This window comes from Vitis vinifera, chromosome 7 (assembly GCF_030704535.1).
Source record: "Vitis vinifera cultivar Pinot Noir 40024 chromosome 7, ASM3070453v1".
Classification (NCBI taxonomy): Eukaryota; Viridiplantae; Streptophyta; class Magnoliopsida; order Vitales; family Vitaceae; genus Vitis; species Vitis vinifera.
Window position 1 is genome coordinate 22,952,604 of NC_081811.1, and position 14,671 is coordinate 22,967,274.

Here is a 14,671-nt window from a genome sequence, read left to right on the forward strand (position 1 = left end):
GAAGGGAAGTTGGAAGACTTGGTGTCTGATATTTTAAATTAAAATAAAGTTCCGCATTTCGGGGAGGACAGTCTCGGACTACTTGAGAAGTCCATTTTACCCTTTCCGTGTTGCTGACGCCCAAGGTTGATCTGCAGTCAAGCGTGTCACCGTTAGTCACCCACAAAGGGGCATACTGGGAGTAGTAGTAGAAAGATGCCGCCTGCTCGTCAAAAAGGACAGAATCCTCTTGCTGCTGCCAAAATTGCAATTCATTTATTTTATAAATATTTTCCATATTTATCCTCTGACAGATGGAAATATTTTATATTTTCAAATATATATATAGACATTTATCTGATGCTATATTTCCTCTCTTAAAAAAATCAGGATAAAAATAAGTTAATAAATAAAATTATAATTCAAAGTATGATCTATTTTTATAAAACTAGTAAAAATAAGAAAATAAAATAATCACTTATATAAAGAAGAATTGAGAAAAAAAAAAAGAATTAGAGATATTTTTTTGTCTTAAAAGTTAATAATTTCGTTTACTTATTTTAATGATAAATAAGAAAAGATTTAGAGTGTGGTTCGTCGTGATTTTGAAAAAATGTTTTTAATTTATTTAACACTTTAAAATTTTTATTTTTAAAATATTACAAATATTATAAACAATTATCAGAATCATCATCGAACTCACTCTTAAAATGTGTTTGATAATGATTCTGATAAGTGTTTTTAATCTTTTTTATATTTAAATGATAAAAAATTTTAAATATTATAAATATTATAAATATTTTTTAAAATCACTATACGTAATTTAATAAGTTTATTTATAGGGTTAGAATCTAGCACTTGTATTTATAATCTACTTTGCTAAAAGAATTTAGCTTAATAAAACCTTCTTAGTAAAAATTTATACAGGAAAAACTCGGCCAAGAAAAAAATGGCAGTCTTATAAATGTTATAGTCTTGGATTGATTGCTAACACTACCTCATTAAAAGCGCTGATGGGACAGAATCTAGACAAAGAAAAAGAAAAGCATGTACTAATATTTTCTGCATGTGTGCTTTAATAAGTATATTTTCCATATGTATATGAAGTTTTTGTATGTTAGTAATTTTGTTTCAATTATTTTGTGCCTTATGAAACTTTTTAGATAGTAATTTATTTTTAGTTATTTTTTCTTGACTTATGAAACTTTTTAGATAGTAGTTTATTTTTAGTTAATTTTTCTTATGAGATAAGATAGGATTGAAATGGAAGTTTTAATTAAATTAAAATGATTTGAAAAATAAATAAATAAATTGAGAATTTAAAAAGAAAAATACTTTCATATAATAAAAATAATTTTAAATTTAATTTTAGATTGGGAATTTAAAAAGTAAAATCTTTCCAAATAATAAAAATAATTTGGAAATTAATTTTAAAAGAAAATTTTGTCAATTTTTTTAAAAAATATGAAATCTTTTTAAAACTCGTAATTTTCTAAATTATTTTTAGTAAAATATAATTTATAAATTGATTTCAATTCCACTAAGTTTTTTCTTATATATACTCTCTATCTAAATGTTTTTATTTATTTATTTTTTAACACATTGAGAAAAAATCCACCTAACTCATCTTATCATTTTCAATCTCTTAAAGAAAGATTCATAGTATTGAATCTTATGTTGTTTAAAACCCTACATTTCTTCAACAAAGTTGAAAAGTATTCATTGAAGTAATTAAAAATTACTATGTCACGAATATGGATTAAGTTGTACATGTTGGATGGTGAGTCTTTAATATAAATCTATGTCTTTATCTCATATAATGGATTTAAATTTGAGGTTTTAAACCTGTGAAATCTTGTAAATCTAGTTGACTTTATCTCTTATAGTTTATTTAGATTTAAGGTCTTAAACTCCATGAAGTCTTTAAGGTGATACAATCAAATAAATTCATATGACTTTATCTCATATAATGGATTTAAATTTGAGATCTTAAACTCTTTGATTTTTTTTATCTCCATAGTTAATGTGGAGGTTTTCCATATAAAAAATTTGTGTCATTTGTATACTTGTTTGATCAATTGAGTATTTTAGTTATGTTAATTATCCTTGATAGCTTGTAAGTTTAAAATTGGATTAATAAATTTCATTCTTTATGTTATAATTTTAAATACGCTTATTCACGTTACCTACTTAGACTTTGGTTTTTCCCACTTGAATATAATAGTTGAACATCAATATCACCACTCTTTTTGAAGTCCGTGTGTGCAAAAAAACTTTGGTCAAATGTATATAGGTTTGTCTCATTTAATATAACTTTAATTTATCTATGCAATGCATTCAACATTATTTTTATATAATATCATTAGATAATCTTTGATCGATAATAGTTTGCATAATTCTCATATATGTTGAATCATAAATCTTATCTATGTACATTTACAACTTACTTCATGAATTGTAAGCGTTTTTTAATTTTTTGAAGACTTAATAATCAATGCTTGCTTAACACATCTTCATGAAATAACAATATCATCACAAGTAAACATGTGTTTTATTTGTGATGAAACTTTATGAAAGTCTAAAAGATATTCTACATTTGCATACCCAATAAATTGTAATTTTGATTTTCTTTAATAAAATAAACCAATATAAATTGTTCTATAAAAATATAGTAAAAAAATGATTCCGATAGGAATAAAATCCTGCACATAAGTGAGACTTCGATTGATTTACAAGAAAAAGTATTTTGATTCATTTGGTACATGAAGTAATATGTAACATATTAAAATTGTTATTTTACTATTACATTTTCATTAGGTTTTAATGATTTTTTTAGGATTAATTTATTTTATTTTTTAAAATAAATATTATTATTTTTTTAACTTATTATTTAGTTACAAAGAAAACTCTTAAGTGATATTTTTTAAAATAAAAATAAAAATTATTTTAAACCATACGTATGAATATTATTATCAATTTTTTTTTGTCTATTCATATTTTCATTATCACTGATCATTGAATTAAAGTCACCAAATTCATTTGTATTAAAAAAAAGAAGCATGGATAAAAAAAAACCCCTACACACAACTTTATTACAATGCAATGCCCCTGGTGGTACTGATATTTCAGGGTGACTAGCGTTGAGAAAAAGGTAGGATTAGTAGGAATGAGTTTTTTCACATTTGACATCGCTGCCTTTTACGGATTCCGCCAATTACCAAACCAGAGCTCGCCGACGCTATCGCAATGTCGGAGTCTTTCCACCTGTATTTCTCCACTCTCCCACCTCTTGTCTTTATAATGCAAAGGAGAACATGGGCTTGTAAGCATACATTGGTGAATGAAGTAAAAGAAATCAAAGGTGGGTTTTGATGGCGGATTTGGATTTTAGCTAAAAAAAAAAAAAAAGGAAAGAAGTTGTGCGTGATGCAATCAGGCGACACATAGCCACCTCCGTCCTTTTTCCTGGATGTTGACTGACCATACCAACCATTTGGTGGCGTAGAGTCCCACTCTCCTCCCTTTTTCTTCCTCTTTCTATTTTATTTTTTCCTTCTATTTCTCAAAGATGCTCCTTTGATGTTGACTGTCCTCTTCACCAAATTTTCCTTACAAATCCAATCAACAAATTACAAATGTTTGTCCATGGAAAAAGAGGTCATTTTCTCATGTTCAGAGCAGTTATGAAGTAAGCTTGGCTCCCTGATAAGCAAGGAATAACTAGGCTACACCTGGGGATGAAATGGTTCCACATTCCACCCCTGTTTCTATTTTATTCGACGGACCACAACTCCTTGTTACTCTGACTATGCATTTTCCATTTATAAAACAAATTCCACATTTTAGAGGGCCGCCCTTTGATGTTTCTAGAAAGAGAACGTAGTGTTGTTTATTTTATTTTATTTTGGTTTTTTTCAACAAAACGACTCCAATCGGAATTTTTCTTCGGTCTCAATTTCTAATAGCTTAATAATAATTTAAATTACTTTTTTAAGTTTTCCATCCAATACTTTTGGGTTTTAGCTCACACTACCTTTGGGTCAATGTGAGTAGGATCACTTAGCCATATTTTATTATCGGAAAAACAAACACCGTCAAAATACGTGCTAGTCAATCACCAATGTGCCTAGCAATGGCAAAGATCGAAGTGGTGGTATCAAGGCTTTTAGCTATTATTTTTGAGAAACTTTCAATTCATGAACAACAATCAACAAGCCCTCTTTAACATGGGCTGAATCAATTGGTTCCTGGGCAGAGACAAAACTCTTTGGGCTCCTTCTAGTTGTGTGTCCACAAAGTCCATGGACCGTAGTCAATTGGACTATAAACGACACCCAAACAAAATTGGTTGTAGTTTATTCTCCCATCATCTAAAACAATTGCTATGACTCTCTGGAGCCTATGGAATCATTGCATTGGGATATGCTTGATTTATTAGCAATAAAATAAAAGAACACACAAAAAAAAAAAGGAACTTATTAGCAATGCCCATGGCTTCAGGCAGGAAACACGGGAAATGGGGTGCCACCCCAGACGCCAACAATGAAGATGAAAGCAACTAAAGACCAAACATTTCCCCCATTTGCCAAAGCACGGCACCCATATGCACAAGCTATAGCTGCTCCATTACGTGCATTATTAGGCACCAAGTGGGCCTATTTGAGGCCCATTCACTCCATTACAATATTCTCAACAAATCCCCGTACCCTAAATGTTGTAGATTCTGTTGCATTTTTATAATACCTGATAGAGTAATCATGTTATATTTTATAATCTCTCCAATCCCATATGAGATTTCAGATTTCAGATTTCAGATTCATCTCTATCACTTTATTTTTACATATGTAAATTGGAAGGAGTCCACCACCCTTATTATACGCTTTGAAATGAGTCCACAATTTTTCCCTATTATATTAGCCTTCCCTCAGTACTTTAAACTTTTGATGATCTCATGACTTGACCCCCTCATCAATCTTAACCATCTAATCTGCCTTCCCCTTTTTTCTCTCTGGTTGCAATTTTTAAAAAAAGTTTTAATTAACCATTTAAATAATTTGGAAGTTGAGTTGAACAAAATGTTTATGTCACCAAATTGACTTAATATTTAAGTATATAATAGACGGAATTTCAGTCTACATTTGTCTCTACTTCTTTGTCCTATGATGTGACATCGTACAATTATTTATAGGTGATATCTTTTTTATTTTATTTTTAAGAATAAATAAATAAATAAATAAAAGGGTAGCCAGCTATTTACAGAATGGCCAATTTTGAAAATTTTTATGATTTGATTTTTGTTTGCATATAAAAAGTGGGAATGATCCCATAGAGACACGTGTATCTACAGAAAAACAACAAAAAAAAGGAGGATCATTGAATCCAGTTAAGTGGGCCTATCTTTTTTTTGAGACACACAATCAAGTACGTTGAATCAAGTGGGCCCAAGTTGAATCAGGTGGGCCCGAATTTAACTCACTTTTTTTTGTAAAAGAATTTGTTTCAAAACTGTTAATTTATTTTATTTTTTATTTATTTATTGTCCAAATTATAAAGGATTTGAACCATTCTTGATAATTCATCAAAAAATTTGTGTAAAGAAAAAGGAGAAAAAAAATTTCCTATCAATAACAAAAGAGTTTAAATTATATTTCATTAATACCTTTTAAATATACTCTTAACATTACACCTCATAAAAATATTGAAAGCCCATTTGAATCACTTTTTTTTAATTAATATTTTTGATAAAATATTTTATTGTATAGAATAATATTATATTAAACTTATCTATTTTTCTCCCAATTATTTAAATTTTTTATATCAAAGATGAAGTGAAGCTAACCAATAATAGGCAAGCTCCAAAGTGGAGAGCCGAATTAAGTATTGGTCTTTTGTTATCAATTTTAGGCATTTTTGGTGCAATGTGACTAGAAAATAAAGAACACAAAGCAAGACAAGCAAAGTAAATAGAAATAAAGAAAACAAGATCAAAATAATAATTTTATTTGGTTTAGAAATTGGCTACATTCATGATTCATCCCATCTTATTTTTACCCAAGCTTGAGATTCTTTTTACCATTCTAAAACCTTTTTCGATTAAAGCTTTCAAGTACTTTGACTTAAGGCTCAGATATGCAATGTTTAGAAATAATAATAGGACAAACTTTTTTAGATATCTATCTTATTATTTCTTCCTTAGATAGGTTTGAAATTAAAATAAATAGGTTAGATATAGATTTATGATTAAAAAAAAAACATAAACAGGTTAAGTTATTGTCTTATCATGTCGCCCAATTATGTATATAATTAATTTTAAAAAATAATTTATTTTAATTTTTTATTTTTAATAAATATAAAATAATAAAAATTACTTTTAATATAATTGGTTATAAAGATCAAAATGAGAATTACTTTCTATAGATGGGATGTGATCGGGAAAGGGGTGACCTATCTCAAACTCGACCCCGCCCATTTGTCATTCTTAATGATACTTCATATTTGAATATGATTTTTCACATAATATAATATGAAAATCCTTTTAAAAAGTTTTACAATTTGCAAGAAACTCCTTATACAATATAAAAACCTTTAAATCATAAAATATATTAATTTTAATGTGTTTTAGACTTAATATATATATATATATCATTTATATTTTAAAAATTAAGGGTTTACATTTACTTAGATTTGGTGCTTTAAAACATTTTTTATGCAATTCTGACTTAATGTGTTTCAGTCTTACAATTTTAAGATCCTAATAATTTATCTTTAAGCTTGATGATTCCTTCATGGTGCATGATATTGATTTCTTTACTCATATTCTATCATTTGATTGCTTGACAATTTTAAATATGCTATAAAAACATTTTGGCCCATCATTAAATAAATATTATTTATTTTAATTCATCAAAATTTGCTATAAAACACTTTAGCATGTAATTAAGATTTTGTTTCGAATAATTTTCTATTTTTAGCTTTGATAAGAGCTGAAGTTGAACCTAAACATATTAATCCATTTTTTAAATTATAAATATGTTAAATAAAATTAATCAAACGGATATAAAAGCTTTTATTGATTTTAAAAAAAATATTTTTCAATAGTTGAAGCAAATAATTTTCCCAAAAATCTTAATAATATCAAACAAGTTGGAAAGGGAAATAAAAAGTGGCTTTTGATAATATGTTATTTAAGGTTGTTGTTATTATTATTATTTTATTTTTATTTTGTAACAGATTTACCAAAAGGTTTGAGGTTCACCCGCTTACCACCTGGGCTAAGTTGCCCTTTGATACATAATATGCAACAGTTATATATATACTTAAATTCATTATATAAAGAAAATATAAAAATATTTTAAAGAACAAATTAATTATAATTATTTTATAATTAAATGCAAAGTCTTTTAATTAATTACCAAAAATATAAAAATTATATAATTTTCTTCATAATGTTTTTAATATCATTAATAATTAATTAAATATTAAAAATTTATATATATATCATTATTTATTTTATATTGTTTAATACAATTGAATTAAATGGATCATATTTTAATACTAATATATATTTTAAAATTAGACATATTATAATCAAATATCATAATATTAGGTGTAATTTAATAATAAATGTACACTTATAAAATTCATATTTTTATCGATGCATACGATATTATTATCAAATATGATAAATCATGTTATACATATATCAAAATTTTCAATAAAATAACTTTAAAATGTTTATTATATTTCTAATTATATTATTATGATGTTTTCCTTACATTTTCACGAGTTCTTAACAATTTTAAGCTTACCAATATTTTTTTCCAAAATATAATTTTAAGCTTATCAATATTTTTTTTCAAAATATCCATCGATATATCTCCGATATATCCGATATATCTATAAAATCGAAATATCGATATATCCGTGATTATCGATATTTTTATACTTGGACCCAATATTTTAAAAGAGGGAGGAGTGAAATGATGGGTGGGGATGTGTTTCATTAAATTAATAAGTTAAAGAAGTAGAGGATGCAATAAATGACAAGGCATTAGGAGATTAAAGCTTGGGGAAAGGGTAGATAGAGGCAAAGCGTGGGAATTCATAATTCGCAAGCGAAGGACTTTATATAAAGGCAAGTGGGTGGGCCCGGATGACAAAAGGACGGGGACTTTCCAAGGTGTAAAGGTCCCACCCCAATAATATCAGTCCACGTCATTTTCCAAGAAATGCAAATTCCTCCTTTATTTTTTTTATTAGTTATTAGTTATTACTAAAGCAGAGGATCCACGGACTCCACGCCCGTTTCCTTTCCACCCAAATACACCAATTTGCTCGACGTCACTCTCGTCTCCATTTCTTCTTGCGTTTTGGAAATAAATAATAAATAATGATAATATCTAACTCCAATTTTAGGGTTTTAAATGGATGTCTCCTCAAGATGAGGAAACAAAGGATGGTGATATAATGAATTGGATTTAATTATTTATTAAACAATCGTCATAGATTTTGACCAATCAACTTTAATATGTTATTTTTATAGAAATGTAACGTCAATTCTTTTTTTGACGTATCAACACTAAAGTTATCATGTTTTGAATTGTGTTAATGTCAGAAGTTATCATGTTTTGGATTGTGTTAATGTCAAAGTTTAGATATTTTTTTATGTATCAACAGTAAAGTTATCATGTTCTAAATTGTGTTCATGTCAAAGTTTAGATATTTTACTACATAACTTAATTTAAACCCGACCCGATACGAATAATAATCATATGAAAAATATAAACTAAAATACTATTTAATTAATTAAGTTTTTTTATTTAATAATTAAGTTTAGTTAGGTCTTATATATATTTATATAATTGATGTTTCAACTAAGCGTATTTATGGATCAATTGACCTACTTATGTAAAAACAAAATTTAAATGAATCAAATACGAGTTAAATGATCTAAAAATTATTAAATTAGTCAATGTGGGTAAAACTTGTATTATAGACAAAAAAAATTACTAATTTATTAAACGGGTTATGTAGGTTGACATGTATTTCACCTACATTCATTTATACTTAACTTAAGCTCACAATGAATTATGTAGCTTTAACACCCTTAATCGAGGTAAGGGTGAACACTTCATGTGACATTCCTTTTCTTTTATATTTCCCCTCCAAAGAGAAAAACATTTAAAGTCCTAAACTTTAGGAGACCTAATTTTTGCTATGGTTTTGATTAAAAAGGAAATAAAAAAGTTAAAAGTTAAAAGCCTAAAAATCACAAAGCTGAAAATTTGGAAGAGAAGAATCATTGCCAGGAAGATTCATAGTCTGTTAGCAGAAATAGTATTAGCTTGATTGCCTTGTCTATGGAGATGGTGGAGACACAAGTGCATGCTTGTGAAAGAAAACAGATTTGATAACAAGAAAGAAGCTCCAAATTTCCTCGAATAATTGGGATTTTTCCCAACGGTTTCTGAGGAATCAAACAAGTTGCTAAGTAAGAGAGAAGAACTTATACTGATCAAGACTCCATGGGGGTTGTTGAATAGTTTACAAAATCGTAGAGGTCAAAGGATTGGCTACGGAGGCATAGACACGACACGCGCTTCGGATAGATATTTCTTTCCTGTAGCCAGTACTTGAGAGGCATGTAAAGTCATAGAAATGGTCCCCAATCATACGGTCATACTCATCTTGAAGAGCAAGTTCCCGTAAATTCACGTATCTACGGGCTTTCAGAACATTCACATAAATGTGTTGAATAAAATGGCACACCCCAATAATCACAGGAAAGTGATGGAAATCAAATATAGAAAGAGAAAGAAAAATGGCAAAAAAATATTTTGTTTAATATTTTGATATTTTAATAGTTTCTCTACTGGGATGTTCCCATATTTTCATCCCATTTTTTTTTCTTTCCATTGTATTTCCATTCCTGTTTTTGGGTACTGAAGTCAGCCTTCATGGTAATTATCACAAACAAACACCTGATCAGACATGATTGATGATTTGATTGTCATGGAGGTCAAATTGTTGATTGGGGAAAACCAAAAAAAAAGAAGCAAAAAAACATATCCCAATTCCATTGGTGATGAAGGAGAAAGGAGTGAAGCAAGAAAGAGGGAATGAAAACAAGGGGGCCTAGATTGGAAACAGATGGAGATCTGAGTGAGAAAGCATTGCCTAATTTTCATTTGCAAATGGCAAAGAGATAGAGGGTGCAGGTGCACCACATCGTCATGGTTTTTTACACAAATATCATCATCATCAGCATCATATCATATCATATCATATCATATGGATCAGTAACGTTGTTGTATTAGATACGGAGGAGGCCAGGAGACCATCCATGTGATTTTCTCTCCCTCTCGTAATACTCTTCAAGCAGCGGCCAAAGTCTCGCCTTCCGAGGCAGCGGCGGTCTGTGCTGATGCATGGTGCCGGTGGTCTTCTTTCTTTGAAGCCATACCTGAGTATTTTTCTTTTCGTTCGTCTTGCTTCATCTGCTGTTCCCTGCACTCTAGACTACAAAAAGCGGTATCTCCCCTGCATAAACCCCGAATCAACCACCGCCACCATTAAATTAATTAAACCTCTCCAAAACTACACAACGGAGACTGAGCAAGTGAGAATTGCGGTAATCATGTAATACCTGTACATATAGATATCGCGACCAGGTTGCAAACGGCGCTGACAGAGGCCACAGGTCCTCAAGAAATGAGCAGTCTCCATGAACTCGCCTGAACTTCTCCTATGGATTCTCGGGGAGACCGTGGCCGCTAAAAACCGGGGATCGTATCCATTGGAACCCGCAACCATGTTCTCTACTCTCGCCGCGGCGTGAACATCTTTGATGGGGTTCTGGGGATCGGCGGGGGCCGGAGCTTCAACGTGGCCGAGATCAACGGTGATCCCGGTCATGCTGGTGGTTCTTTTAATCTGAGGCCGGGCTCTCTTTCCCAACATCATCTTCTTTGTCTCTACTCTACAGTTCTCTTAGAGAATGAAAGAGAGAGAGCAGGAAGTGTTGGCGAATAAATGGAAGGTGGAAGAGAAGATAAACAGAAAGAGTGGGGAAGGGAGAACGAATCTGGGCCGTCCATTTGGGTATTAAGAAGTCTAGTTTCAGCCTTCCCTGTTTCTCTGCTCTTTTTTCCCTCAATTTCCAGATGGCATTTGCTATATGACAACATTGGCAAATGAATAGTTTTCAATAATCAATTTTTAGTCCCTCCTTAATTTTGGTCGCACCTTTCTGTGATTTTATTTTATTTTTGCATTATTTCGCGTGTCAAATGCAAAAGCTATGATTAAGATGGAGCAGACCCTTCATTATTAACATCTTTAAAGTCAGTTGAAATTGTATGCTTTCGGAAAATATTGAGGTAAAAACTAAAAAGTACTTCAAGCATTCAATGACATGTTGAAAAGTCTAGGAAAAGAGACTTTCAACTTATGAGTTATGATCTAGCATGCATTCTGTATTTAAGTGTTTTATTTTTTATTTTTTAATAGAGAAAGTTACTAAGAAGTAAGAATATGCTTGAAAACTCTTTTTAAAAATAGTTTTCTATTATCTAAAATAAAAAATAAAAAACACATATTTAACAACTAAAAACTGTTTTTTATTTTTCATTTTTAAAAAGAAAATTGGATATTTTTAAAAAACATCTTTTAGTTATTTTCATTTATCATTTTAGAAGTTATTTTAAAAAATAATTATATAAATATATAAAATAATTAAAAATAAAATACTAGATATAAAAAATATTTTTAAAACTATTAAACCCCATTATTTGAAAACTATTTTAAAAAATAGTTATCAAATAGAACTTAATTTTTCCATTATAATCTTCATTTTTATGGAAAATAAAATACATGATATTCATAAATAAATAGGTTGCAAAAGTAATTTTCATTAACATTCTTTCATTTTCTTTTAATTTTTAAGCTATTTAACATCAAATAAAAGATATCATGAAGAAACTTAAATCCAAATGAGTGTTTGAATCTTTCTACGAGTGATTTCAAGGGAGCAATAAATGCTTCTTTACATAAAATAAACTTTGAAAACTTCAAGCTTGAAAGTCTTAGAGAATTTCTCAAGTGATTATTAAATAATCACTTTATGACTTAAAAAAGCTATCTCAAATTAAGCCTACATATAAAAAATATGGGGAAAAAAAAAAGCTCAACCCTTCCTTTCATAAAATGAAATAAAAAAGCTTTCTGTTAGTTTTTCCGTTACCTTACTAACGTTATATTGATGACATTAGCATGCACTCTCAAGTGGGAGACAGTAAGCACCCCACATTTTGTCCTTTGTTTTTTCTCCGAACTCCAGGGTGAGTGAAAAGATTTTAAAAAAATAAGAAAAAAAAATAAAAATCATAGAAAAGTTCGGAAAGTTACCGGTTGTGCCTGTCATAAAGATTATATATATATATATATATATATATATGATGACTTTGGTTCACTTTTGCAAAGAGAATGATACAATAATTTTTTTTTTAAAAATTAATCCTAGTATATAAATATATGTAGGAATAATGAAAGCAATAATTTGAAGCCATTGAAGGAGGGGTCCCCCAATTTGAGTAATTTTTTTGCTTATGAAGGGAGGATACCTTTAAAAGCCTTTAGGCTTTAGGGTCACTGAGGCAGAGATATTTATGGGGGAGATTCCTTGGCGTTTTCGTAATGGGTCAGAGCCACGTGTTGCTCCCATGTCCCTGTTGCTTCTATTTCACATTCAGTTCACTTGTGAATGGTTTTCAAAGGATGTTCTGATATTTTACATCACTCCTCAATCATTTGAGCTTTAGCATTCAAACCTTACGAAACATTATTTTTCAATGTTTGGTGTATTATCAGAACCCAACTATTTTGCATATGGAGCAGTAGAGTTAGATTAGGTATGATATATAGTCATTACCAGCTGGATGTAGGGCTTAGTTTTACTGTTCTTAGTCTTAATGGGAATTTCGGATTTGTCAGATCATGAAACTACAAACAAAATAATAATTTGTGAACATCTATTATGATTATAATTTCTCCGGGGATATGTTTAAAAAAGAGAACAAAAAAAAGATAGGACGAGAGAGAGATTAGAGGGTGCGGGAGACAGGGTAGGCCGGTGGCCAGATGACTCGATCAAAGCAATTATGTAAGCAGACATATAGGGGTGTCAATTATTGGGTCCTTGTGGGTCCAGGCCCATATGTTTTTTTTTTCTCCTAAAAAAAAATGAAAGAAAGTAAAATAAAACATAAAAATACCAAAAACGACAATGTATAAACAACCACTCAAAGTATGTTGGAACGTCAGGGGGGGGAGCCCACCACCCTCCAATACATGGCGTTACAGAGTTCACATCCAAGGCTCTGTTTGTTTCTGTAACACATAATACCATTTTGTTTAATTTTATACAAAATTATATACTATGTGATCGTATGTATTAGAATAATTGCAAGGTATGTTCACTCAACAAATGGTTTTTATACTCTTTGTAGGGAGTTGGGTTAAAGCTCACGTTTGGATCGACCAGATGAGAGCAGCTCTGGAAGAGAAACCATTTTCCTTGTTTCAGAAAAAGAGAAAAAAGATAAAAAGGCAGGTCGCAGAAAAGCTAAATTTGTCATAGCAAGACCCAGAGAAACTACTATTTTCTGTGCCAGGATAACTGTAGCCAAAAGCTGAGAAAATCTACAAGATTTACAGCCTTCCATTTCAAAATTATCATCAATACTATGAAGCAAAAGCAGAGTGTTAAGAAAAAAAATCATAGCATATTTGATTATTTCGTACCATTTCAAGTCAACACCCATGTTATGACGAGAATGCCCAATTTGGAAATAATGACTGGATTGTACTTTAGGGTTTGTATCACTCGCTCATCCACTGGGAAATCTCATTTTTCTAGAAGGCTTGCATCACAAATTTTGGTCACAAATAGAAGTTGGACACGGAATTAGTGCAAAAATGAAGATAACTGAGAATCCCAATATGCATTTAATGGGAAATTAGTAGCCGAGATTATGATTTCCAAGGATTTATTCAACTGGATCAGCAAAATTCTACGCGTCCCACCCAGTTTGGGAATTCTGGGTCTAAGATTCCACACTATAATGATTTGAGTTTTGAAGATGGGAGTCAGCGTTAGAATTGGGTGGCGAAATAACCAAAGGTGAATGAGTGGAAGAACAGGCGGTGAAGACATTTAGTGATCATAAACCTCAATTTGTATCCTTTGATATAAGATTGGAGACACAGGGAGGGAGGCACACAAAATGGACATATGTATGGTTGTAGAGAAAGAATTTGCTGTGGGTTGAGGTTTAATGATGGCTGTTTCCTACCAACCTAAAGTAAGATTTGACAGGGGCTATGATAGCTCCATAAAGGCTGTATTGGGCTCTTGCCACTCCCTCCACTCAGGTTCTATGCACACTAAAGACATGAGCACTCAACAGACGCATTATTGGGGAATCCAAAAAGGGACTCACACCACCCCCCAATCATAGCTTTTCTGTTACCTCTCTGCTGTTCTTCTGAATCAAGTCCATCAAAACACTATTCACCTTTGCATTGCACCATCTCATGGAAAACCTGGACTTCATGGAACAGACTTAACATGAGATAGTGCTATGTGACTCATCTAATCGAACTACAGGATTGAGTTTCAAAGCAGCTCTTCAAG

General features: G+C 30.4%; 1 protein-coding gene across 1 annotated transcript; it reads right to left on the bottom strand.

Moving 5' to 3' along the window:
* Nucleotides 1–10,137: 10,137 nt before the first annotated feature.
* Nucleotides 10,138–12,156, bottom strand: LOC100853335 (FCS-Like Zinc finger 6). The gene is made up of 2 exons (XM_003635217.3): nt 10,625–12,156; nt 10,138–10,518 (listed from the first exon to the last, which is right to left on the bottom strand). The coding sequence occupies exons 1-2, from the start codon at nt 10,939–10,941 to the stop codon at nt 10,353–10,355; spliced, it is 483 nt and encodes a 160-aa protein (XP_003635265.2). The 5' UTR covers nt 10,942–12,156; the 3' UTR covers nt 10,138–10,352.
* Nucleotides 12,157–14,671: the final 2,515 nt, after the last annotated feature.